Source organism: Schistocerca piceifrons, chromosome 6 (genome assembly GCF_021461385.2).
Source record: "Schistocerca piceifrons isolate TAMUIC-IGC-003096 chromosome 6, iqSchPice1.1, whole genome shotgun sequence".
Lineage (NCBI taxonomy): Eukaryota > Metazoa > Arthropoda > Insecta > Orthoptera > Acrididae > Schistocerca > Schistocerca piceifrons.
This window is the reverse complement of record NC_060143.1, coordinates 585,073,269-585,097,637: the sequence shown is the minus strand read 5'-3', so window position 1 is coordinate 585,097,637 and position 24,369 is coordinate 585,073,269. Positions and strand designations below refer to the sequence as shown.

Genomic DNA, 24,369 nt, shown 5'->3' with positions numbered 1-24,369 from the left:
GTTGGATGGTTCCTACCCCCCACAGCAGTTGTTGCTTGGCAGTAAGGGATATGTGTATCAAGTTTGATCGAGATCACTCCATTGGTTTAGTAGGAGATGTGGAACATACACATACATACATACATACATACATACATACGTTTTTGTAGTATGAATTGATTATCTGAATGAAAAATTCTACATTAACCCAAAGAATTCTCAGGCAAAGAGCTGCTGGCTATCTGAAACTCAGGGAAGCATCTAGAAAATGAGATAGGATCCATGGAAGACATTGGAGAGGCCTGAACTAAATTCAAAATTATAACTGGTAATCATCAATTTATGGCAAAACCAAGCACCACAGTTAATAAAACAAGGACAGAAAAATGTAGAGAACATTTTTGGGGAAAATCCAAAAGGAGTACTTGAGCTAATTTTGTTCATTTAACTCCTCAACTGCATTTCACAATGTACAATAATAATAATAATAATAATAATAATAAAATGATTGCATGAGATATGAATTCTAAGTTGCACATAATGGATAAAGAATGGAAAAGATGATTTTCATGGGCTGAGATTAGAACCAGTCACAGCAACACTTGGTTTGAGAAAAACAAAATCAGTGTGGATGGGGTAAGTAGTGATACTGGTTAACAAATACACCACTGACATGTTTACAGGACATGGACGTATACATTATTTCATGAGTTCAGAATAGCAAAATAATGGTTTTGGCCACTGACATTCTGCAAAGCAATTTCATACAAAATATGCAGCCAAACAGTATCAAATTAAACAGAAATATAGTTCACTGTATTTTATGTATAAGTTATCAGTTTATTGTCCTCTTTCTAATCAGATTATATGGATTATTGCAGTATAACAGATCTCAAACTCAAATCTTTGAAATGAGGCATACATTGTGTTTCATTATTTGAAAGATCTGTTGGAAGACAGTTTGCCTTATTGCTCCTTGCTTGTTTGAATGGGATTCAGTTTGCTCACTCAGAGTTTTGTTTTGGCATTGAAATGTTCTATTTTTTATTTATAATATTTCTTATAGCTCTATGAAATGTGCCTAAAGTGATAGTTTCCAATTACAAGTCTTGTATGACAGCTGTGATTTTACTTAGTTACATAGTTGCCCATAGTGTGTATTACTTTTGAAATTATTTGGTCCATATCTTGCAAGCTGTGGGACAGGGGTAGAGACAGTTTGATTATGATAGTGACAATAGAAACTGTGACAGCATAAAATGCAAATATGGCAAGAACAAATATGATTTATGGAACATAGTACTTTATAGAACCACCGTAAGATACAATGAAGTACAGGTTGCGCGTGGCACTGGACATGTTGAATGGACAACACTAATACAGGTTACAGAGTACGCCGAGCACTTGTTTGTGATCGCTTAAATAAAGCTGTTTCTTTGGCAGCTCACCAGAGTGTGCCAGGGGCCCATCCCAGGTGCTTCTATAAGCAGGTCTGTGAACTGTATGGGCATGTGATATCTGAAATTGCATGCATCATGAGTGAAGGTACATCAGTCCTATCTTTCAGGAGATGGGAAAAGCACATACATATTTAAAAACACTAGGCACAGAAAAATACAATGTCATAAAAAATGTGTGGTACAAAAAAAATCGAGGTACAGAAAATCACTGGTACTGAAGAAAAGCACTGATCTCACTAGGCAATGATAATACTAGTCAGCTGATGATAGTGTTGATGTCCATTTAATTGCCTGATGATGGAGACTGCTGCAGCATGTGATGAGCAGGCACTGACGAGTAGGGCGGAAGTGGCGAGGGGCGGTTTTGAATGCCATCCCCCTTTCATGATAGACCGTATTGCAGGACTGGGGATGGTGTCTCCACAACGATGTCCTCATCAGGGTCAGTGGTCAACGCTTGAGGTGTCAGTGGGGGTGTCGGAGGCGAAGGGCGCACCGGGCCTGGCAATCGACGTGGCAGCAGTGGTGTCAGGTGCAGTGGGATCTGCACTGGCAACAAGTCGAGCAGTGGGAGCAGAAGTAGGGACTCCAGATATTGAACACCAGACAGCCACCCTTGCTGTGGCATGAACTGGACAATCTGTGACACAGGAACAGGCATCCACGGTGGTGACGGTAGGGGGGGGGGGGGGCAGTGACCCCTCCGGGACGGATCCCATTGTGCTTAGCCACAGCTGATCAAAATGACGGGATACCCACACCACTAGTGTGACAAAAAGATGCAAATTCTCGAGAAACAAACTGGGGGCCGTTATCAGTAACCTCGGTGTACGGAAGACCCTCAATTGCAAAATCATAGACAGGCCCAAAATAGTGGCCGCCAAGAATATAGCTGGACCATACACCATGTAGGGAAACTTGGAATAGGTGTCCACTACAATGGACCAATACTGATTTAGGAAGGGCCCAGCAAGATCAAAATATAGATGCTCCCATGGACACTGTGGCATTGCCCAGGGGTAAAAAGATTCCTGTGAGGCTGCCTGGTGCTGAACACAGTGAGTGCAGGTGGTGATAAGCCATATAATGTCTCCATCTATGCCTGGCCGATTCACATGCTGGTGAACCTAAGCTTTGATGCAAGAGGTCCCCCAATGATCGACATGTTGAAGCTGTAGTACAGTATGGTGTAAGGAAGCGGGGATCACAACTCAGGGAGCAGTGTCCTCCATAGCTAACAAAAGAACCCCACGAAAGGCTGGAAGGAGAAGTAGTTACGCAAGGAATCCAAGGCACGGAATGGGGATTTTTCCAGTCACCTTTGCTGCACAAAAGAGAGGACTCGACTAAGTATGGGATCTGCAGTGACAACTAATGGTATCATGGCAATATTGGTGGGAAAACAATCGGTTGCATTCTCGTTCTCAGTATCTAAACAGAAATAAAACCACTCATCCTGATCGAACGCTGGGTCTGGCCAGATCGCAAGGCGAGATATGGCATCAGCATTGGCGTTTGGTGCCATCAACCAGTAATGGATGTAATAATGATTGTGGGACAGGAAGGGAGCCCACTACTGCAAACAATGTGCTGCCCTGTCCAACACAGAAGCTGAAGGGTTAAAAAGAGCAATCAATGGCTTGTAATCCATGATTAAAAGGAGATTAGAAACATACAAAATAACATGAAATTTACTGAGGGCAAAAACAATTGCTAAAGCCTCCTTTTCAATCTGAGAATGAGGCTACTGTGTAGGAGTTAGTCTTAGAAGCATAAGCAATGGGTCGTTCGTATCAGCCCATGTAACTGTGTGCCAACACCATGTCAAGACTGTGCTGAGAGGAATCTGTAGCCAACAAGAGATGCTGACCCAGGTGAAAAGTGTCCAGACATGGGGCAGATTGAAGTTCAGACTTATGCAAAGTGGATGCTCAGTCACAAGCTGGGGACCAGGAAAAAGTCACATTTTTACACAAAAGTGTGTGCAGGAGCTGAGCAACAGTGGATGCATCTGGTAGAAACTTATGATAGTAGGGCCTACCCAACTTTAGGTAGAAATGCCCGCAGCACCTTAATAGAGCTCAGCCGTGGCAGAACCGCAATTGTGTCAACATGGTGACGCAACGGCTTGATCCTTGTCCAAGAAACCTCATAACATAGGTACTGAATTGAAGGCCAAGAAAATTGAAATTTGGCAAGATTGTACTTGAGGCCCGCAGACTGCAAGACAGAAGACAATGAACGGAGATTGCTAAGGTGGTCTTCAGTGGAAGAAGCCAAACAATGATATTGTTGAGGTAATTGATACAACTGGGCACAGAGGCTGTCAGCTATTCTAAAAAATTCTGAAAAATTGTGGGCAACCTAGCAACACCAAAAGGCATGCATTGATATTGGTATAGACTGAAAGATGTATTGACAGTGAGACTGTTCCTAGTACCCTCATTCAAAGGGAGCTGGAGGTATGCTTTTGACAAATCAGTCCTTTAAAAGTAGTGGCCACGTGATAATTTTGCGAGGAATTCGAGGCCTGGGCAAAGGGTATCTATCTGTCGCAGACTGTGCATTAATCCTGAAACTGAAGTTGTTGCAAAGGCAAAGCTTTCCTGTTGGAATCTTAACAGTGATCAGTGATGTAGCCCATTCACTTGAATAAACAGGCTGAGTGACATCGAGCAACATCAGATGGTATAAGTCTGCCTTGACAGAGTCAGTCAACATGACAGGCACCTACCACGCCTGACAAAAAAAACAAGGGTGGGCTGACTCTTTCATGGTAATGTGAGCCTGACAAGCAGTAGAACAATCAAGCCCAGTGGAGAATGGCAACAAAAACTCAGAGCAGAGGGACTCCTGAACAGATCTGTGGTATGGGAATGATCATCAGCAAGGAAGATGAGAGGGCAAACTGCAGATTTTTAAGATACAGGAGTGGAGAACTGACCTAGGATCAGAATCTACTATTTATTGTAGTTAACCAATGCCCATGAAACCTGTGTGAACGGAGGGAAGCCCAGATCGATGCATGTTTGTTCGTTTACTAAAGTCACTACAACTCCTGTGTCCACTTGCGTTTTTAACAGTTTATTAAAACATGCAAGTCAATAAACAATTCATTCGAAGAGATAGTCATTGTAGAGATACAGTTTATGTCCATTGTTACTGCTGTGTCCTCCACATTACACACTGATGCAGTGTGGCCTTTCTTTTGACACTTGTGGCAAACAGCCCAACACTTAGGGCACTCAGCTCACTTATGTTTGATGAAGCATTACTGGCAAAACAGAAGGGGGGCATGCTGCCACTTTTGTGATGTGACTTGTTGCTGCTGTGGCCATAGCCAATGCAGCCATGCAATGTTGAGTCAGCGGCTGTACTGCTGCAATGGCTTTCTCCTTGTCCTGAACACTTGCAGCGTGCCTAATTGGGGTTAACTAAATAACTTCTGGTACCTACTCCCAAGCAGTAATCTGACTGCCTGTGGCTCTTGACACTTGATAGGACTGTGCTATATTGAGCTCATCTGTAAGTGTCGGATTCTCACATTGATGTGCTTTTTGTGGACTTCCCTATCTGGGGCCAGACAAATAATACCACACACCATATGATCAGCGTAGGATTCATTATGGATACTAGTGAAAAATTTATGGTGACAGCTCAACCTGTGTAATTCTGCAGCCCAGGCTTTGTAAGATTGGTTAGGGTATTTCTGGAAATGGTAAAATTCTACATGCATTGCAGTGACATGTGTTCTTTCACAATAATAGGTTGAGAGAAGCTTGCAAATTTCATCAAATGATAAGCTGGCCATTTCTTGGAAAGCTGCAAGTTGGCACAACAACTGATATATGCACAAAGAAAGCCAAGAAAAAAAAAAGGAAGCCCACCACAGGTTTGCATCACTCACACAGAAAACCTGGAAATTTTTGTGTAACCATGCCTTGTAGGAGTCCCAATCATCAGCCAATTCATCATATGCCAGAGAGTGTGTTGGTTGCTCTGAGTAACCTAAAGCAAACACGCAGATGCCACTTGACTGAGAGAGGTTTGAGAGTTTGCTGTTGTCCCGTGAAAGCTTGAAGCTTGCTGTTGGGTAATGATACGTTGGAGTACTTCTTCCATCAAGATGTTTGTTGGGTGACTTAACACTGACACTAACACGTGGAGAAAATGTAACCCTCACTTGTTGCCAAGTTTTTTATATCAAGAACAAACAAGTTAATGAAGCATAGTACTTCATAGCGCTCACATAAGATTCAGTGATGTACAGGTTGCCCATAGCCCTGAACACGTTGAATGGACAACAGTAATACAGGATACCAAATAGGCCAAGTGCTCATTTGTGATTGCTTAAATAATTCTGTTTCTTTGGCAGCTCAACAGAATGCTCCAGAGGCCAACCTGGATGGCCTCTATAAGCGGGGCTGTGAACTGTATGGATGTGTGATCTCTGAAATCGCACATGTCGTGAGTGAAGGGACATCAGCAAATACGATCTTGTGTAAGCCTACATAAATGCTATATGACACAGTGAGCTATAAGAGAGAAAAATTCAGGTACATTGTCCCACCTAGGAACTTGGGGAAATGGGGTCTCGTAAGAAAGAAAGCTCCTTAATGGTAACGAGACAAAATAAGCATTCAAAAGGAAGGGCAGACATTATTGTTGTTTGAAGACACAGGTCATTAGCTGTGTTTTGAAGCTGGAGATATGATTTGGTGTCTGGTATTGTGAGGGAAATCATTCGAGAGTTGAACAGAAGGGATACTGAAATGAATATTTCTGCTGTGTTGTTCACGTAAGAGTGTTGAGGCCAAGAAGAATAAGAATAGTCTGTAGACAGTGACCATATTGTAAAGCAGCCAGCGTATGCATGAAAGTCTATGCTTGTAACTATGATAACTGTACATTAGATAGTGAAATATGACTGAAATGAGAAATGTCAGATATGTGTCATACACTCCCATGTATGACAAATTCAAAGCATCACGGGCTTTTCTGAGATAAACCTTATCAGGATATCACTGTAGTCAACAACTGGAAGTACAAACATTGGTACAATATTCTGTTTCAAGTTCAAAAGGAAAGAACTGATTGTATTTTGTAGGATGTCAAGAGATACTGATGCCTTCTTGGAAGTTGTAGCCTAGCTTTCATTTTAATTAATTTTACTGCTACATTAAAAGATTATGGTAATTGGCTTCATAGTAAGAGTAAACGCTATTAATGAGCAGCAGCTGGACATCACTACTGGTTAAGAAATATGTGATGAGCCGTGAACGAAGTGAGAGCTGGACAGTAGGTGTTACTGGTATCAAAAATGCTAAGGAATTAAACGTAGCTCCTGTATAACATTTTCCGCTGTGTATGGTAAGACTCTTCCATGTAAAATGTTTTCTCACTGGAGTCCCCCAAATTCCCTATTAGAAACTATGTTAGCATTCCCATCTAACATGCTTCTGTCTCGCACAAGTCACACTGTCTTTCTGTTGGTGCCACTTTTTGAAAAACTGCGGAAGGCTTACAAAAGCTTGACATCAAAGAAAGTGTTTGCTATTTTTTTTAAATGGACATTGTGAACTCCCTCATTATCTATACTGCAGACTTATAGTTGCTGAGAAGATATTCCTTGCAAAGGTAAAGAAGCCTGTGTGTTCCAACAACTCACCAACTTGTGACAAAATGTGTGGCGAGAGAACAGTGTTTTCATTTCAATGCAGTAAATGATGCTTACAAATTTCCACAATTGATATTTAAATAAAAAGTATTGATGGTAAAAAAATTACAAATTGTAGAGGAATTTAATAAACACCATACTGTATCATTTGGCCAGATATCTTTGATATTGTGAGGTTTTGTTAGTGATCATAAGTATTTCAAATAAATTTTCCGTAAGTACCAATAAAGGCCAGAAACTGAAATCTGATGAATCATCTAAGCCAGAAAACGTTTTCATTCACTTGAAACACAAAACTGGGGTTCTTTCTATGTCTTTTCTGTAACAAACTGGTAACCCAAGGAAAGTTTCTAGAAATTGCATGTAAATTGGAAATAGATTACTGTGTCCATAAATTGACTCCATAAGTTTAAGACATGCTCTGGAATACTTTACCAAAATTAATTTGTGAAGCCGTAAAACACATTTATGTCAAAATGTGGTGTGCTAGGAAGCTTGACTGCATGATACAAAAATACGACGCATTTAAAGCAGGTGGTTTAGGACTTTTTTTAAAACTTATACAGGCAAGTCTTACACAGTTGTAAACAATAGACCACATGGCTAGGAACTGAGCAAAGACAGAGAGATTGTATTTGCTAGTATCAATACTGATAAGATGAAAGAACTGAAGCTAGTCACCAACAGCAAAGTTGCAGTTCTGTGTTTGTTAAAAAAATCACTATAATTGTCAGGTTAGTACACAAATTGACAATAATGTAGGATGACAGTAGTTCAATTTGTCACATGCCTGAAAATAACTGAACAGAACTGTAAATTGTGCTTCTTGTGTAGAACTATGCAATTAAAAGACATTTGGCTGCAAAGCAATGAACTTGATTTCCTTCTTCTATTCCGCTCTGCGAGCTACACAGTACAACTGCAAATGTGATGAAACAGTTTATGACAGGTGGCTTGTTCAGTGTTATCTGCAACACATTAAAGTGTTTGATCTGCAAAGCTATTGTGTCCTCTAGATACACAAGTTTTATTTCAGCTATATAGAATGTAGAGGAATCTTAAGTTATTTAAAAATTTTTCTAGAATGTTATATCCAATTACAGTACATTGTCAAAAATGGATTGTTTTCTAGTAGATCAGAGTTTTTCAGGTCAGTTTATTGGTGTATTGAAACTTTTTTTAACAATTTAAATATCAGATGGATAAAATTCTTTTGCAAGTAACGGGAGAAGGAAATGACAGTGTTAACAATCCAGATAACAGAGATTTTCAGGCTGTTATAAGAATTTTTATGATATCCACTATCAAGATTTTCAACTGTTAGTACAACATTTAAGATACTTTATGTGCATTTAATGATATTTTCATGCTTGTACCCAGGATATTAGCATATTCTTGGAATCCAAAAATTTTGCACTTTTTGTTCAAAATAAGTTACTCAGTAAATCAGTTAGTTCTATTAGAATGACTGCAGGGAACTATTCACTTTCATAAGAAAATTGTATTGGTGTAAATACCTTATTTCAACGCAGATAAATTAAATGTTTGTTCTGGGGCTTGAGTATGTAGTTGACACTGAGGTTAAAACAAAGATGTAAGAAAATTTTTAGGGACATTAGAATGTTTTTGTCTGCCTTTCATACATTCTCTTGAAATATGGTGAGTAACATTTTTGAAAGGTTAGTGTACTTCCTTCATTTCATCATAAATGTACCCTCATATTGACAAATTTGGCTGGCTACAAACTCGTTCAACCTTCACCGAACCTCATTCAAAAGTTTCTGATATTTGTGTTTTATGTATTATGATGAAGTGTATAGAAATATTTTTGGGTTGAAAATTGTTCTTTTCAAAATAAGGAGTAAATCACATTACTTCTTCTTGACATTTATATCATTAACAACATTTCTAATTGAATCCTGCAAAACTCTTCCAGTGTTCTCATTTTTCACTTTTTCTGCATATGCAGAGATTTACTTCTTAAAACCTGCAACAGCATGCATGTACCAGCATGTAGTGAGTCCTTTGTAGTTTCTACACACCTACCACTCATTTTTCCAGTCTTCCACATCAGTTTTTGTGCTTTTTCTGTGTATCATATAATGTCTCCTGTAATTCAGATGCCTTATATTTCTTCGACTTGGACCATTTGGAGTTTTATTTCCTGTTTTTGTTATCTGAAAGCTTTTATCAATTCACAGCATTATTTCTAAGCCAATCACCATATTTTCTACACGAAGTATTTGGCATTATTTTTCTGATATTGATTTCACCTGTGCAGCACTACTCTATCAAATCTCAGCAGGTTCATTTGCATCAAATTTCAACTTGTCTGTCCTCTTTACTGTGTGTCCCATGTTGCACTGTTGCTCACACAGAGGAAGTGTTGCATACACAAGCACTCCAATACATTTGAGGCCTTACATGCATGTGTTTTCTGTTGATCTGTCATGAACTCAGTGTTTCAATGGCACATTAAATTTTCAATCAGATAACTGTGGAATGTGAATTGCAGTTAGTTTTATAACTTGCATGATACTTGCTGCTTCATCTAGTAAAATCTTAAATGTAGTTGCACATTAAAGGATCACATCTTTCGACATATTTCTTTCATTTTTATTACAGAACCACAAACAAGTATACAGCCAAAAGTAAAGGATAATGAAATAGGGGCTTTGAGAAAAACTATAAATGAGGGACATCATGTTTCACTTTTGTGTTATGCACAGGGCTACCCGTCTCCCATATTCAGGTATAATTATTCCAGTTCTGATAGTCTCTTCTTAAGTTTTTAAGAAATGCTTATAGCAGTATCATGAATCTATTTTATGAGCTAAACTAAAAAAAAAAAAAAAACCATAGAATGACTGCAGAGCAATTCCATTTAAACAATGTTAAACACAGATGCAAATTTTGCAGAACCTCAAACAAGTGTTGCCCCCAAAGTGAAGGAGAGTCATGTATCAAGTGTCAGAATGGCAGCTCAATTGAAAATGACAGTTGTTATTACTTGCATGGTCCAAGGTTTCCCTCTTCCATCATTCAGGTAAAAGCCACTGCATTTTGCAACAATTTTTCATGGTTATTTTTTCAATGCTTTCACAGAACCGTCAACCAGTGTTGCTCCTAAAAAGAAAGAGGGACATGTTACTGGCATTCAGGCATTCTTTGAAAGAGGAAAAGTTGTTACAATGACTTGTTTGGTTCAAAGTTTTCCATTGCCACTTTTCAGGTATTGTGTAAATTATAAATGTGCTTGTTGTATAAGAAGATAAAATTGTGTCTTTATTCCCATTTTTTGTATTCTTTTGATGAAAAGCATTTCTGAAAATATTAATATAGATAAACTTCATCTTTAAACTTTGATGCAAGAAACACAATGAAAGTTAAGCATGGTGAGACGTAAGATATTAGAAAAAATAGATCCTTTAAAACTTGTTTGACAAACTTTGTTAGTTGAATTTGTATTTCCTCTGTTTCAACAGTGCTGAATTGTGAATTACTGGAGCTCAATATTCTTCGAAAATTATTGAGCTGTCTTTCTTGTCCTTTTATGCACAATTTATTTCATTAAAAGATAAGACAGTGGAAAGTCCTAGGTGGAACACGAACAGTGGAAGTACTAATGTTACCCACTCACTTTTTTGTTGGGACTCTAAGTGATAGACAGGCACATTAATAACTCAGAGCTAAGCTTTAGAAGAATGTTCTTACTGAAAGATAACAGACCAAAACACACACACCCACACACACACACACACACACACACACACACACACATATGCGCAGATCAGATAAGCTCACTGGACAAGATATTAGTCACCCTCTTAAAATAATACACTGCTTGCTTTGAAGCAGTCCACCCTCTTAAAAGAGCACACTGCTTGTTTTGAGGCACCTTTAATGATACAGAACTTTACTGCATGGTCATGTAAATATTGACCAATGAGTTAGATCATGGCAGTAAAATGGTGTGTTTGCGTCAGGTGGTTGTTGGAATCACCAGAGTAAGAGTGGTTGATGTGCAGACATGACAGAATGGTAGAAAAAACTATTGTGTATGGACAGGCCCATTTCAACACCTAGAATGAAGTTTCCGAATTTGTTGGTATATTAGTCTGGACTATCCAGTGTGTCGACAAGTGAAGGTATTTCCACGTACAACAGTGTAAAATGGCATAAGAACAGTAGCTGTGAGAAGATCCTAACTATCAGGAATTGGAGATGAGAGTCTCACTTTATCAGTGACAGTTGCTTTCAGGCCCAACAGGAATTATCATTGCCAGTGGATGCAGGTCCATCTCAACCAGTACCTGAGTGAATATTTCAAAGGGAATTACTTGCAGTGGACATTTGCGTGTGGGTACCTCACAAAAGGCCATTCCTCACAGTAACATATGAAGCACATCTTCAGTGGACTAAACAACAAACAAACTTGACAGTAGCAGACCAGAGGCATGTAGTGTGATCCAACAAGTTGTGATTTTTACTCTTTTCAAGTGATTGAAATTGTTGAGTGTACCAGTGGCCCAATGAGGCATGAGGCATTTAATTTGCAGTATGAGAATGTATAGTTCAGGCTGGATATGGCTCTATGAAGTTCTTCTTCTTCTTCTTCTTCTCTTCTCTTCTCTTCTTCTTCTACTTCTTCTTCTTCTCTCTCTCTTTTTGAATGGGGGTGGCGGGTGGGGGAGGTGGGGGTTGTTTCATAGTGTGGCTAGGTGGCTAGTGCCCACTCATTCAAGTTACTGTGTGGACATGAACCAGGATATTTATTTCAGCACTCTTGTTGACCAAGTGCTGCCCTTCTTTCACATCTTCATAATGATTATGCTGTGGACTCTCCCATCTTCCAAGATGACAACAGCTTTCTTTAAAGGGCTGCATACATACATTCCATATCTGATAAACACTCACACACACCCTATCACATATTAACTGACTTTCTAAAATACCTAATCTTTATCCAACAGAACATGTCTGGAAATGTTTGGAACAGTGGCTGAAACTTAGACATCAACATCATGCGATTTCATAACTCTACTGTATCGATCACCAATGAGTGGCTTGAGCTATTTATGGCATTCCTGAAGAAACTTACTGAGTGAGGTAGCACAGTGGTTAGCACACTGGACTCACGTTGGGGAAGAGGATGGTTCAAACACGCGTCCAGCCATCCTGATTAGGTTTTCCTTGATTTTCCAGAATCACTTCATGCAAATACTGGGATGGTTCCTTTGGAAGTTTGGCTGATTTCCTTCCCTATTCTTCCCTAATCTGAGCTTGTGTCCATTTCTGATGACTTTGTTGTCAGCAGAACGTTAAACACTTATCTCCCATTCATCCTTCTGAAGAAATTTGTGACCTTTATCAAGGAAAGAGGTGGCATTATACAGTATTAGCGTGTTGTTCCATGAGGGCACCTGGTAAGAGGATGTGAACAACTTGGAACAAGTATGAAGGGATGGTTGAAGGGAACAGAGGATGATGTCTTAGGAAGGACAAAGAAAGGAAATATAGTAGGAATGTGGCACCAGAAATCTAACCCCAGTAGAGGCAGTGGTAGTTGCACGTAGTATTCTACCAAATAAGTGGTATCGGTCAGAAGAGATATGGGGAACAAGGTGTGGAAGAAAGCAGGATAAGAGGGAGTGAAGATTAATGGATAGATGAGTCAGAATAGAGTGAGAAGAGGGAATGGCTTTGGAGAAATGTGGATAGGACTGAATGTGGGCGCAGTACAGAGGCTAACAGAGTGTGAGACCAAGTGATTGAGAGGTCAGTGCTTTGGTTGTAATTATAGTTCTGGTGTATACAATTCAGAGTTGTTATTGATAGTTGGGGAGGGGGATCCAAATGACATGAGAAAGACTTCAGTTTGGAAGATGAGCTTGGAATTTGCAAGTGCATAAAAGGGCTCATGACCGAGGGAGCAGCAGCAGTTCTATGATACCTGTGCCATGGAATTTTATTTTTGTGGTACCAGGTTTGTGATGCTTATGAATCAGCAGTCCCAAGACTTCAGGGTCTTTGTAATAGGTGCTTTGTAAACCAGAAATGGAATTATTATTATTGTAGATAGGCCATTATGAAATAGCCAGTATTCCACGAACAGGAGAGGAACTGGTTTTTTAGTAGGGATAGGGATGTGTTTTTTTTATTATTATTATTTTAAATTATGTACATACCTCTTGCTACACAGTGATTGACCATGCTGCTGTACCATCTGTAAACCCACCCCATACCATTTTCTATGAATCATATAGATGAGAATTGTCTTTACAACACATCCTTTGATCCTGCAATCTCCTTAACTCCTCTCCACATGACTCTTCTCCACTCCCCCCCCCCCCCCCCCCCCCCAGCCCCCCACTCCCCTCTCCCCCTTCCACACACAAGACACATTTCTCCACTGTAGTCTGACTGGTATGCTCATTAATCACTGTTCTCTACACAGTCTCCAATTGCCTTTGTTTTATCCTTCTGCCTCCTCAACCTGTCCCAAACTTATGGCTACTGTTTTATTGCATACCATGGTATTACACACACAACGTTTCTTTTTGTTAGCATTTTGTCTGAGACAGGGCGTTACATTAAATTTTAGCTATGAGCTTAATTTTGTATGTGTATTTGTCTATTTCCCAGTGTCTCTATTGTGTAGTCTGTGGATACCTTTAGTCCTCAAAGTAAAAATATTTATCATTCTCTGGAGCAATATAGTATAGTTATCACTGAATGTTCCAGAAGATATGATTTATTAATTTTCATGTAAATTAAATTTTAGCTTTTCAGTTTGAAAACAATGAATTAGGAGGTGTAAAAACTTATAATATGACACAGGCACAGTTGATGGTGACCCTTTTTACTGTTTCTATCTTCCTCTAATTTCTTCTCTTTTAATTTTGTTTCTTGAGTTATTGAAGTCGATTGTAACTTCAGAAGCCCATGATTAAATGTTGGACTTTTGAGTTATAATTTTTTCTAATTAGTTTAATTTTTCTTTTACACATAATTGTTTGTATATTCTGCAATTTATTTGGAAAGAAAATGTCTTTTTGGAATGGAAAAACATGAACAGCATAAATGATTGGCAAGCATTTGAATAACTTCCAATATTCACTTATATCTTCATAAAGGAGCAGCTCTTGCATCACTAACTGTCTAAATTATTTGATTTTTTATAGCACACTGTTCAGTCACATTAATATGACTACCTGTCAAAAGCCTGAATAACCACCTTTGGCAGAGCGTACCATGTGAGACATACTAGTAGAGAGTGAGTCAGTGACGTTTTGGGAGGTACTGGCAGGGATGTGGAGTCACACTGACTCCAGTGCCGTGGCTAGATGTGCAAGGTTCCTCAGTTGAGGATCCAGCGCGTGTACTGCCTGATCAGATGGTTCCACAGATTCTCAATTGAGTGTAAATCCAGGGAGTTTGGTTGCCGGGGGAGTATGGTGAACTCATATTGGGACTCTTCAAACCATGGACGTACACATTGAGCTGTGTGACATGTTGCACTGTCTTGTTGGTAGACGCCATTATGCCAAGGAAAAACAAACTGCATGCAGGGGTGGACATGGTCCCAAAGGAAGGATGCATACATGTGTTGATACATTTTGCCTTCTCATACGATGAGATCACCCAAGGAAAGTTGTGAAAACATATCCCAGATCATAACACTTCATCTTCTGGCTGGGACAATACTGACAACTGTTGCAGAGTGTTTGCTTTCAGACGTTTTGTGCTGTATGCACCAACAGCCATCTGTCCAGTGGATAAAATGTGATTCATCAGAAAAAGCCACCTGTCACCATTCAGTGGATGTCTAGCTGTGCTATTGGTGTGTTTCCAATGAACAGCAGTCAGCATGGGTGCATGAACCAGGTGCCTGCTGTGGAGGCCCATATGTAGCAGCGTTTGCTCAACGGTCATTGAGGAGGCACTGTTGCCAGCCCCATTGTTCACCTGGGCAGTAGTTGCACATCTACTTGCCCATGCACATTACCACAGCCATGATTCACATCTATCACATATGGTTCATGGTGCACCACAGACACTTCAGTGCCAATTTTGTATAGCACCATTTTGCCATGCACGGTGTACTTTAACCGTGGCAGCATGCAAACAATTTACAAACTTAGTCTTTCAAAAATGCTTCAACCTTTGGCCAAAAGCCAATGCTATGCCTTGTACGATGTCATAGAAATCACTCCATTTTTACATTATGACAACAACTGCAGTGTTTTTGACATCCTCTGACATGCGTGATATACAATCCACTACTAAAGTGCGCGTCATATATCTTGGCGGCCGAGTTTAGGTTTGTTCTGTGCATCTGACGTCACAAAACACAGTCAGCCAATGAACAGAGAACGACGTTGCCAGATCTCGACAGCAGTGCAGAGCACTGACGAGTGTCTTCAGTTTTAGAAACGTTCAGTCATAAATAAAGTAATAGAACAAAAGCAATGTCTTGATAGCAGACTTTCTTTTACAGAAAGTTTGGAAAAAGCATTCTTTATACCAATTGCTTCATATTCTATTAATTAATTCAGGCGATAGCAAGGAAAGATGTTTGTTTCAATCTCACGAACTGCTTTTTTGCAATAAAGAACAGCGGTAATTGTTTATTTCCTATTGTACTTCTACAAAGCGTGAGTAATTCATAGTCATACCAACAGTGTTTATAAGTAGTTGCGTGAGGTGTTAGAGTCCTTAGAGAGTTACACTGTTCAATGAGCTGAGGTAGCGGAACGGTTAAGGTGTTGGGCTGCCAAGTGAAAGGTTATGAGCTCAAACCTTGTGTGGTGCTTAATATTTTCTTTATTTAAAAACAATATTGGAGTGCCTTACTTCACGAATTTTATTCGTTTGAATGAAATTTCTAGTGCTTTGCCTCTTCATTAACTTTTTCGCTGCTGCAGACACGTGCTCCCCGCATTCCACGCTGTGCGCGATTTTGTCATCACTGCACTTCTCGCCTGTGCAGACACATGGTGCTCCCACTGCTTTGACACACTTATCATTCGATTTCACAAAAACTATTTGGCCAAAAAATTTGATTTTTACACGTCTTCTTGCTGGATACCTCCCCATAAATGACTTAATTTTGTTTTGATGTGCAGCATTAAATGTAGTAAACCATTGCACGAAATTTTGAAGAGTTTGCAGAGGTAAAAGTCCATAGCGTATACTTTCCGTATGGTCGATTTTAGTTGCCACAATGTTGAGAATGAAATGTGGACAAGATACCTAAATTTCATATAATATTTACTGTACAACAATATCTCATTTAATTTAAGAACCACATAGGTGTCGTATGTAATATTGAGAAATATTCCGTCTTTCGCTACTGTAATAAAAGTTTTATATACACACGGCGCGTTTGGCTTTATTTTAAAGCACTTCCATCGGTGAAAGGTATGGCACATACACAATGGTATTCATGTTCTATTTCTTGTTTTTGTTCCACAGTCGCAGTTTTACCAATGGTATTGAAATATATCCCTCTTCTGCAACTGTAATAAGCGACTTATTTAGACCAGACACGTTTCTCTCTTTTGAAGCATCGTAAGAGGCCTGTATTTTGTGTCCTCCATTGCCAAGTAACCTTTCGTAGTTTTGTGCTGCGGTAGCACAATATTCAACGTTTGTGTTGGCTCATCAGTGTTTTAGCAAATAAATGCTGTTTGTGTGTGCCACACACAAAATTATATTTGACATAGCTCTGAGCACTTCACTGACAGACGGTATATTCAAGTCCTAATGTTTTTGTAAGTCCACAGTTTTGTTTAATGTATTTTGTCTACTTCCTTTTGATTGATTGAAGTGCTTTAAAATAAAGCCAAACGTGCCCAGTGTAAGTAAAACTTTTGTTACAGTCGCGAAAGTTGGAATATTTCTCAATATTACATACGACATTTATGTGGTACTTAAATTAAATGAAATATATAGGTATCTTGTCCACATTTCATTCTCAACATTGTGGCAACTAAAATCGACCATACGGAAAGTATACTCTATGGACTTTTACCTCTGCAAACTCTTCAAAATTTCGTGCAAAGGTTTACTATATTTAATGCTGCATAATAACTGCGTTGAACATCGAAACAAAATTAAGTCATTTATGGGGGGAAAGTATCAGTCAAGAAGATAGGTAAAAATCTAATTTTTGAGCCAAATAGTTTTTGTGGAATCGAATGATAAAGAGTGTCAAAGCAGTCGGAACACAATGTGTCTGCACAGGCGAGCAGTGCAGTGACAAAATCGCCCACAGCGCGGAATGCAGGGAGCACGTCTTTGTAGCAGCGAAAGGGTTAATGCGGCCGTGGTGGCTTTACTTCATGAACTGCGCGCTCCCCCCTACACGTAAGCTTGCGAACTATGCTATACTATGGCGCTGCTCCTATTGGCTCGTGCGTCGTGTGCAACTGGCAACGCAGCAATCTCCAGCGTCTGGGCGGGCATGCGCGAGCCGCCAAGATAAAAGAATTGAACTATAGTGCTGCTGCCTGCCATCCACGAGTCATTAGTGCACCTCGGTTTCAAACTTAAATGGGGTCACATTAATGTGACTGGACCATACATAACATTCATATTTCATCATGTTGCTTTCATCCCAAAAGCAGGAGAACAACCATGCTCAAGGATATTTAACATATCAATGCATACTACATGTTAACAGGAGAGCTGGTTTTATTTCCTTTAACAGCTCTTAAATAAAGTCTTAAAGGATGAGCTCGAAGAAAAAAAAAGAACTTTAACTTTTTTGTTCATAGATTAATTTAAAAATTATCACAAAAATCGAAATGTATTCATACTTGAATGAATTAAATACTTCCTAGTCTAATGTGGCCAAGTATTGTAAAAGCAAAATGTGCATACTCCTTATTTACACACATTGTGTTATTTAAGAGAGAGAAAACTCTTATAAACAAAACAAATCATTGGAAAACTTGGCTTAAAGCATTAAATAATTACAAAAATGTCACAGAAATGAAAAAAAAAAAGGTCACTGAACATAGACATCAGACAAGTGCATTCGACGGTTGTCAATGCTACAAAGAACAGTACATAATAACATGCTGGAAAGTACGTATAAAGTTTTGGTATTGCACTGATGTGTGTTTGTAATGGAGGATTAACACATTTTGTGAATAATAGAAAAAGTATTGACCCACAGTGTGTGAGAAATGTGCCAAGCTAAAATGTGCCCCAAGGGGGCAATGTTGTTGGTTCACCGGTGCGTGCTCATGCAGTATGGCTGCAGCAGGAACAGCTGTGCAGTTTGTTACTGGACCATCTTCTCATGGCACCTTTTAATGTACGGTATTGAGTTCGCTTCAAAGGGTCGTACTATCCTTGTGGCATAACAATCGCACTCCTATGTATAAAATGATACCGTGTTCCTATTAATTGTATATCTCTACAAAAGCACAAGGTAGTGCACTGTCTGTTACAGTGATCAAAATGAATCATGTTCAGTTATCATATTCAATAGGAAAGATACATTAAAATGGAACTGAATGTTCATGCAAATACAATAACTAACAACACTAAAATAATATAAACTGTTTTAGTTCTTACTAATCACTTAAGTATGCCTGCAGAGTGTCGTACTTGTGCAGAGGACTATTCCTTAATAATGAGATGAGATTTATTGTGCAAATGCAGTATGCACCATGCAGTAAAAAATTTGAAACACAAGCACAAAAATAAAGACAAATTAAAGGAAAAGGGTAAATGCCACTTAGTTCAGAAGCACTTTCTTCCTCGACACTGTCATTATCAGGGTTCTGGTCTGTGGACGAGTCAGTGGAATCACCCAAGTATATAATTATATTTTCAGTATTACTCCCTACACTCACTCCATTTTTCCATTATTCTTTAACAGCTACATGTGTCTCTGAATTCCTGCCACAGTGAAGCTTTAGTTATTTTTTGCTATGTAATGTTTAATCTATGCCCATATAATTTTGATGGCATTGAAGGGGCAACGGTATGATGGAGCTAAGAACCCCGTGGCCACATTCTGTAGCTACCTCATCCTGAACATACTGTTCAAACTGCAGCTTATTTTTTGTCACTGTCTCTATGAGCTGCACCTTATGTAAATCAACCTGACTTTTCACTTTGTTGTGTTCCAATGCTGGGCTTTTTTCATTCCCATCATTGGAGGTTTATCTTCAATAACTGAATGATAGGGGTATTATCCATCACAATGACATATGGCCAATTCAGGTTTTCCAATTAGTCGCCTCTTGAACCATTTCAGAAAACTGTTGTTGTTCATCATCTCCTCATAGTATGGACTTGTTTCTCTCGATTTGTAAATGCAGAGACGTTAGGCACGAAACCAGATGCAGTTCCAGCACACAAGACAAGAATTCTTGCACCCTTTCCCACTGAACAACAGAACCTCCCACAGATGCTACCATCTGTCCAGTCTTTTCTGATGGAATGACCGGAGTTTATCCAATTTTCGTTGAGTCACACAATGTTTTCAAACAGCACATTAACTTTATTGCTTTAAAGTAGACAATGCCACGCTACAATGTCACCCCTCTCCATTATAATTTTCCATCTATTAATTCTTTGTACCAGAAACTAAGGACTCTGACAACTGTTAACAAAGACATCTTGCTGGTGTCTGCAGTTTTGATGAAACAGGTTCTTCCTCTTGTGCACAGTATTTCTCCTTAGGAAGTTCGTTTTTATGTATCTTTAATGCATGTACATTTCTCTCAACTACCTTCATTAGAAGCAATAGAGTTGCACCATTGTCTCTCTCCTTCTCAAAATATTCCTGCACCGAGCACACCAACTCACATGTCTGACCACACAAAACATGGGCAGTTCGCTGAACTTTCTGTTTAGCAGCCACACTTTTTTTTCACATTTCCTCTCCAAGCTTCAGACATTCTGTGGCCCAGGTCTTTCCTTCTTATAAAGGTAGGAGTAAACAGTATGTTTTTGTATTTGGAGGAGAAAGTTGGTGACTGAAATTTCATGAAAAGATATCATTGCAACAAAAAATCCCCTTCTTTTAATGATGCCATCCCAACTCATTTATCATATCCATGACACAGTCTTCCATATTCACAACAATGCAAAATCAACTGTTCGTCTTTGAACTTTTTCAGTATCCTCTGTCAGTTTTTTCTGGTAAGAATCCCCTACCACACAGCAGTACTCCAGAGGAGGTCAGACAAGTGTAATGTAGCCAGTTTCCTTAGTAGATTTATTGTATCTTCTAAATGTTCTGCCAATAAAATGAAGTATTGGGTTCACTTTCCCCGGTGATAATTCCAATTTAAGTTGTTTGTAATTGTGATCCCTTGGTATTTATTTTGAATTGACAACCTTTAAATTTGTGTGCTTTATTATGTGGTTGAAATTTAATGTTGTTATTTATTTTTTACTTTTTTAAATGTAGTACTCATGTTTAGAACCTCACTCATACATCAGTCCACTACTCCCTTACTCCCAGTAGCTTTCACCCAGGTATATACACTGAGGGGCCAAACAAACTGGTACACCTGCCTAAGATTGTGGTAGGATGGACTCACCCAATGTCAGAAGTAGTGCTGAATGGAATTGACACCACGAATCCTGCAGGGCTGTCCATACATCCATAAGAGTACAATGGGTAGAGATCTCTTCTGCACATCATGTTGCAAGGCTCTAAGATATGCTCAATAATGTTCATGTCTGGGGAGTTTGATGGGCAGCGGAAGTGTTTGAACTCAGAAGAGTGTTCCTGGAGCCACACTGTAGCAATTCTGATCGTGTGGGGTGTTGCATTGTGCTCTTGGAATTGCCCAAGTCTGTCGGAATGCACAATGGATATAAATGGATGCAGGTGATCAGACAGGATGCTTATGTATGTGTCACCTGTCTCAGAGTCATATCTGGTCATATCAGGTATCCCATATCACTCCAGTTGCACACTTTCAACACCATTGTAGAGGCTCCACCAGCTTGAACAGCCTCCTGCTGGCATGATGCAAGGTCCATGGATTCATTTGTGTAAATTATGGTAAGGAAAGTTGCCACTCACCATATAGCGAAGATGTCGAGTTGCAGATAGGCACAACAAAAAAACTGTCACAAGTAAGCTTTTGGCCAGCAAGGCCTTCGTCAAAAATAGGCAACACACACACACACACACACACACACACATATATATATATATATATATATATATATATATATATATATATATATATATATATAATACAAAGATGAGGTGACTTACCGAACAAAAACGCTGGCAGGTCGATAGACACACAAACAAACACAAACATACACACAAAATTCAAGCTTTCGCAACAAACTGTTGCCTCATCAGGAAAGAGGGAAGGAGAGGGAAAGACGAAAGGAAGTGGGTTTTAAAGGAGAGGGTAAGGAGTCATTCCATTCCCGGGAGCGGAAAGACTTACCTTAGGGGGAAAAAAGGACAGGTATACACTCGCACTCACGCACATATCCATCCACACATACAGACACAAGCAGACAAAATATTAAAAATATTTATGTTTTCCACGATTTCCATAAATTACGCCAGGTAAGTGCTGAGTCTGCTGAGCTAATTGGCATGTACTTTAAACTTGTACTATTGTGGTGGGTGTGGGCTTAGTATCTACCTTGGCTATGAAAATACCTTCAATATGCTGTTCATAGTAGCTTATCCGCATTCCTGTTTTCTTATGCAGTGCTAAGCTTACTCATGTACTACCCTATTTGAATTTTTATTTAAAGCCCTGTATTCACCTGACAAGAAGTCATGTACCTCCAGACACTAAACTTAATTAATTCCTACTGTATCTAACTTTAACCTTGCGATTTCTATTTTTAAATTTTGTAACCTTCCTACCCAATTAAGGGATCTAACAGCCCCCACTCTTACCAGCAGAATGCCAGTTTTGTTTCTCCTGATGATGACATCCTCCTGAGTAGCCCCTGGCCGGAGATCCGAATGGGGGACTGTTTTATGTCAGGAATATTTTATCCAGGAAGATGCCACCATCATTTAACCACACTGTAGACATGGATATCATTGGGAAAAATTGTGGCTGTAGTTTTCCCTAGCTTCCAGTCGTTTGAAGTGCAACATATAGTTAAGGAAATATGGCCAACTGAAATTGTGTCCATGTTTTTAAATTATCCTATGTATCTGTGTCATATGAATTAGGGACAAAAGGGATATGTTTTTATCTCAATAGCTTAGCCTATCTTGTTGCTGTATATAACAGTGTAGGCTGGCACAAGTATCACATGTGGCAGTGTGTACCCCCATAAGAGCTGATTTTAGCTCGTTTCTTAGATAAAAGATACTTTTAGGAAACAATACATGCTTAAGTCACTAGCTTGAAATAAGAGTTAAGTGGATAAAACATGTAACAAACCCTATCATTTGCCGAAACTTTCATTTTGATATCATGAAGTATTCATGAAATAAAATGAGTGTAATGCCTCAAGCCCTGTACAAACCTATGCTTATTTAGTTTGTGTTACTACATCAGTATTTTTATGAATGACTACATTATTTCACGTGCAGTGAAAGAAAGAAAGTTGGTTACTCAATGTATCTGCAATAATTACTGCAGATGCTTACCAAATTTCGTATCCCCATTTCAGAACCAACTAACAATATTGCTCCCAAATTTCCTGGCAAGAAGTACGAAGGAGGAGAAATTCTAACAGCACCATACAATGAGGTTGTTTTCTTAGGCTGCCAGGTAGTCGGTTATCCGGCCCCTGTTTTTCGGTAAGTTGTTTACAGGAGTCATTTGAAAGATAATAGTTTCCCCAGAAAACTCTTTTATTTTGTTTAAAGGACTTAACAGATGACATTAATTCTCAGATATTGCTTGCCGTCAGTGAGAATTAAGTGACTGGACTTCAATAATACACCTACACTGCAAACATTGCAGTGACACGTAACAGAAACATACCCACCATCATCATATTATGCACATATTAGGCTTACTTGTTACCCCTACTTCTAGGTATTCGCCTGTCATCCCGTCTGGTTTTGGGTCTGCCCATGTTTCTTTGTTCTAATGATTTGCACTTTTATAGTATTTTTAGTAGTCTGTAATATAATTGTATGGATAAAAACATTCTCACCAAGTGGTGGCAGGAGAAGACATGTGTAAAGGTTAAGGAAATGAGCAAGCTTTCGGAGCCAGTGGCACCTTCTGCTAGCAGAAGGACTGAAAGGACAGGAAGAGGAATGAAGGAAAAGGATTGATAAGGTCTAGGAACTGGGGAGAGCTATACATATGTCTCCCACAAACCTGGATCAGGGGAGGCTTTCTGGATGGGTAAGTCTCCTCTGACCAGGGGATCTGGGTGACGATCTTAAACTATCCTATTTCCTAAACATCATCAGTCCTTTTCCTTCATTCCTCTTTTTGTCCCTTCAATCCTGCTATCAGAAAGTGCTGCTGGTCCTGGAAGCTTGCTCATTTCCTTAGCCTTTACATGTGTTTCCTCCTGCCACCACTTGGAGAGTAGATTTTTTATCTATCCAATTATATCATATTTTAAAAAATTGATTAGCTTGATTGGCATTTTTGGTAGACTGCCACCCACTATCCTACTGATGTTCTCTTTCCATTCCCCTCTATATTCTTGTATTTTTTAAAAATTTATGGACATTAGCTCTAATTCTGCCCTTATTTCTATATCTCACTTTTGATCCTGTCTTATGTGTCCTCTTATGGTCTGAAAAAATCTTATTTCAAAACTCTGGATTTTTGGTGCACACTTTTTTGTTGTTATCGATGTTTTGCTCCCATACATTACAACAGGAAGTGACAGCCTTGTACAAAAATTTCAGAAGTCCCTCTTTCTTTACTTGCCTTTGTAAAGTTCATTTAGTCATCCCATTCATTAAGTTAACCTCTCTCACTTTTATGCTGAAAACCAGTTTTGTGTTCATGTGATATATTACATCATAAGTATTTAAAATTTGTTACGTGCCCTATTGCATACCTGGGAGAAAGCTACTGGGTGTAGGGGAGTAGTGGACTGATGTGAGAGTGAGATCCTACACGTGAGTCACTTTGAGACTGTCATTCTTCAAATGAGCTGCTTTTGAATGATCTGTGTATTCCACCACTTTGCAGAAAATCAGCGACCTTTTTCAGAGTTCTTCTATGTCAATTTTGCCTTCAGTGAGATTGCTAGTGAAGCATCCAAATATATTTGTTGTTTCTGTGACAGGTATCCATATGTGATGGT

The 24,369-nt window shown here is 39.2% G+C and overlaps 1 protein-coding gene across 1 annotated transcript in view; it reads left to right on the top strand.

Annotated features, from left to right (window-relative positions):
• The window catches only part of LOC124802781 (Down syndrome cell adhesion molecule-like protein Dscam2), an 866,453-nt gene that overhangs the window by 447,390 nt on the left and 394,694 nt on the right, over positions 1–24,369 (top strand). Inside the window, exon 8 of the mRNA XM_047263777.1 lies at positions 10,036–10,162. Coding sequence (XP_047119733.1) covers positions 10,036–10,162 — 127 coding nt within the window. The remainder of the gene's footprint in view (positions 1–10,035; positions 10,163–24,369) is intronic.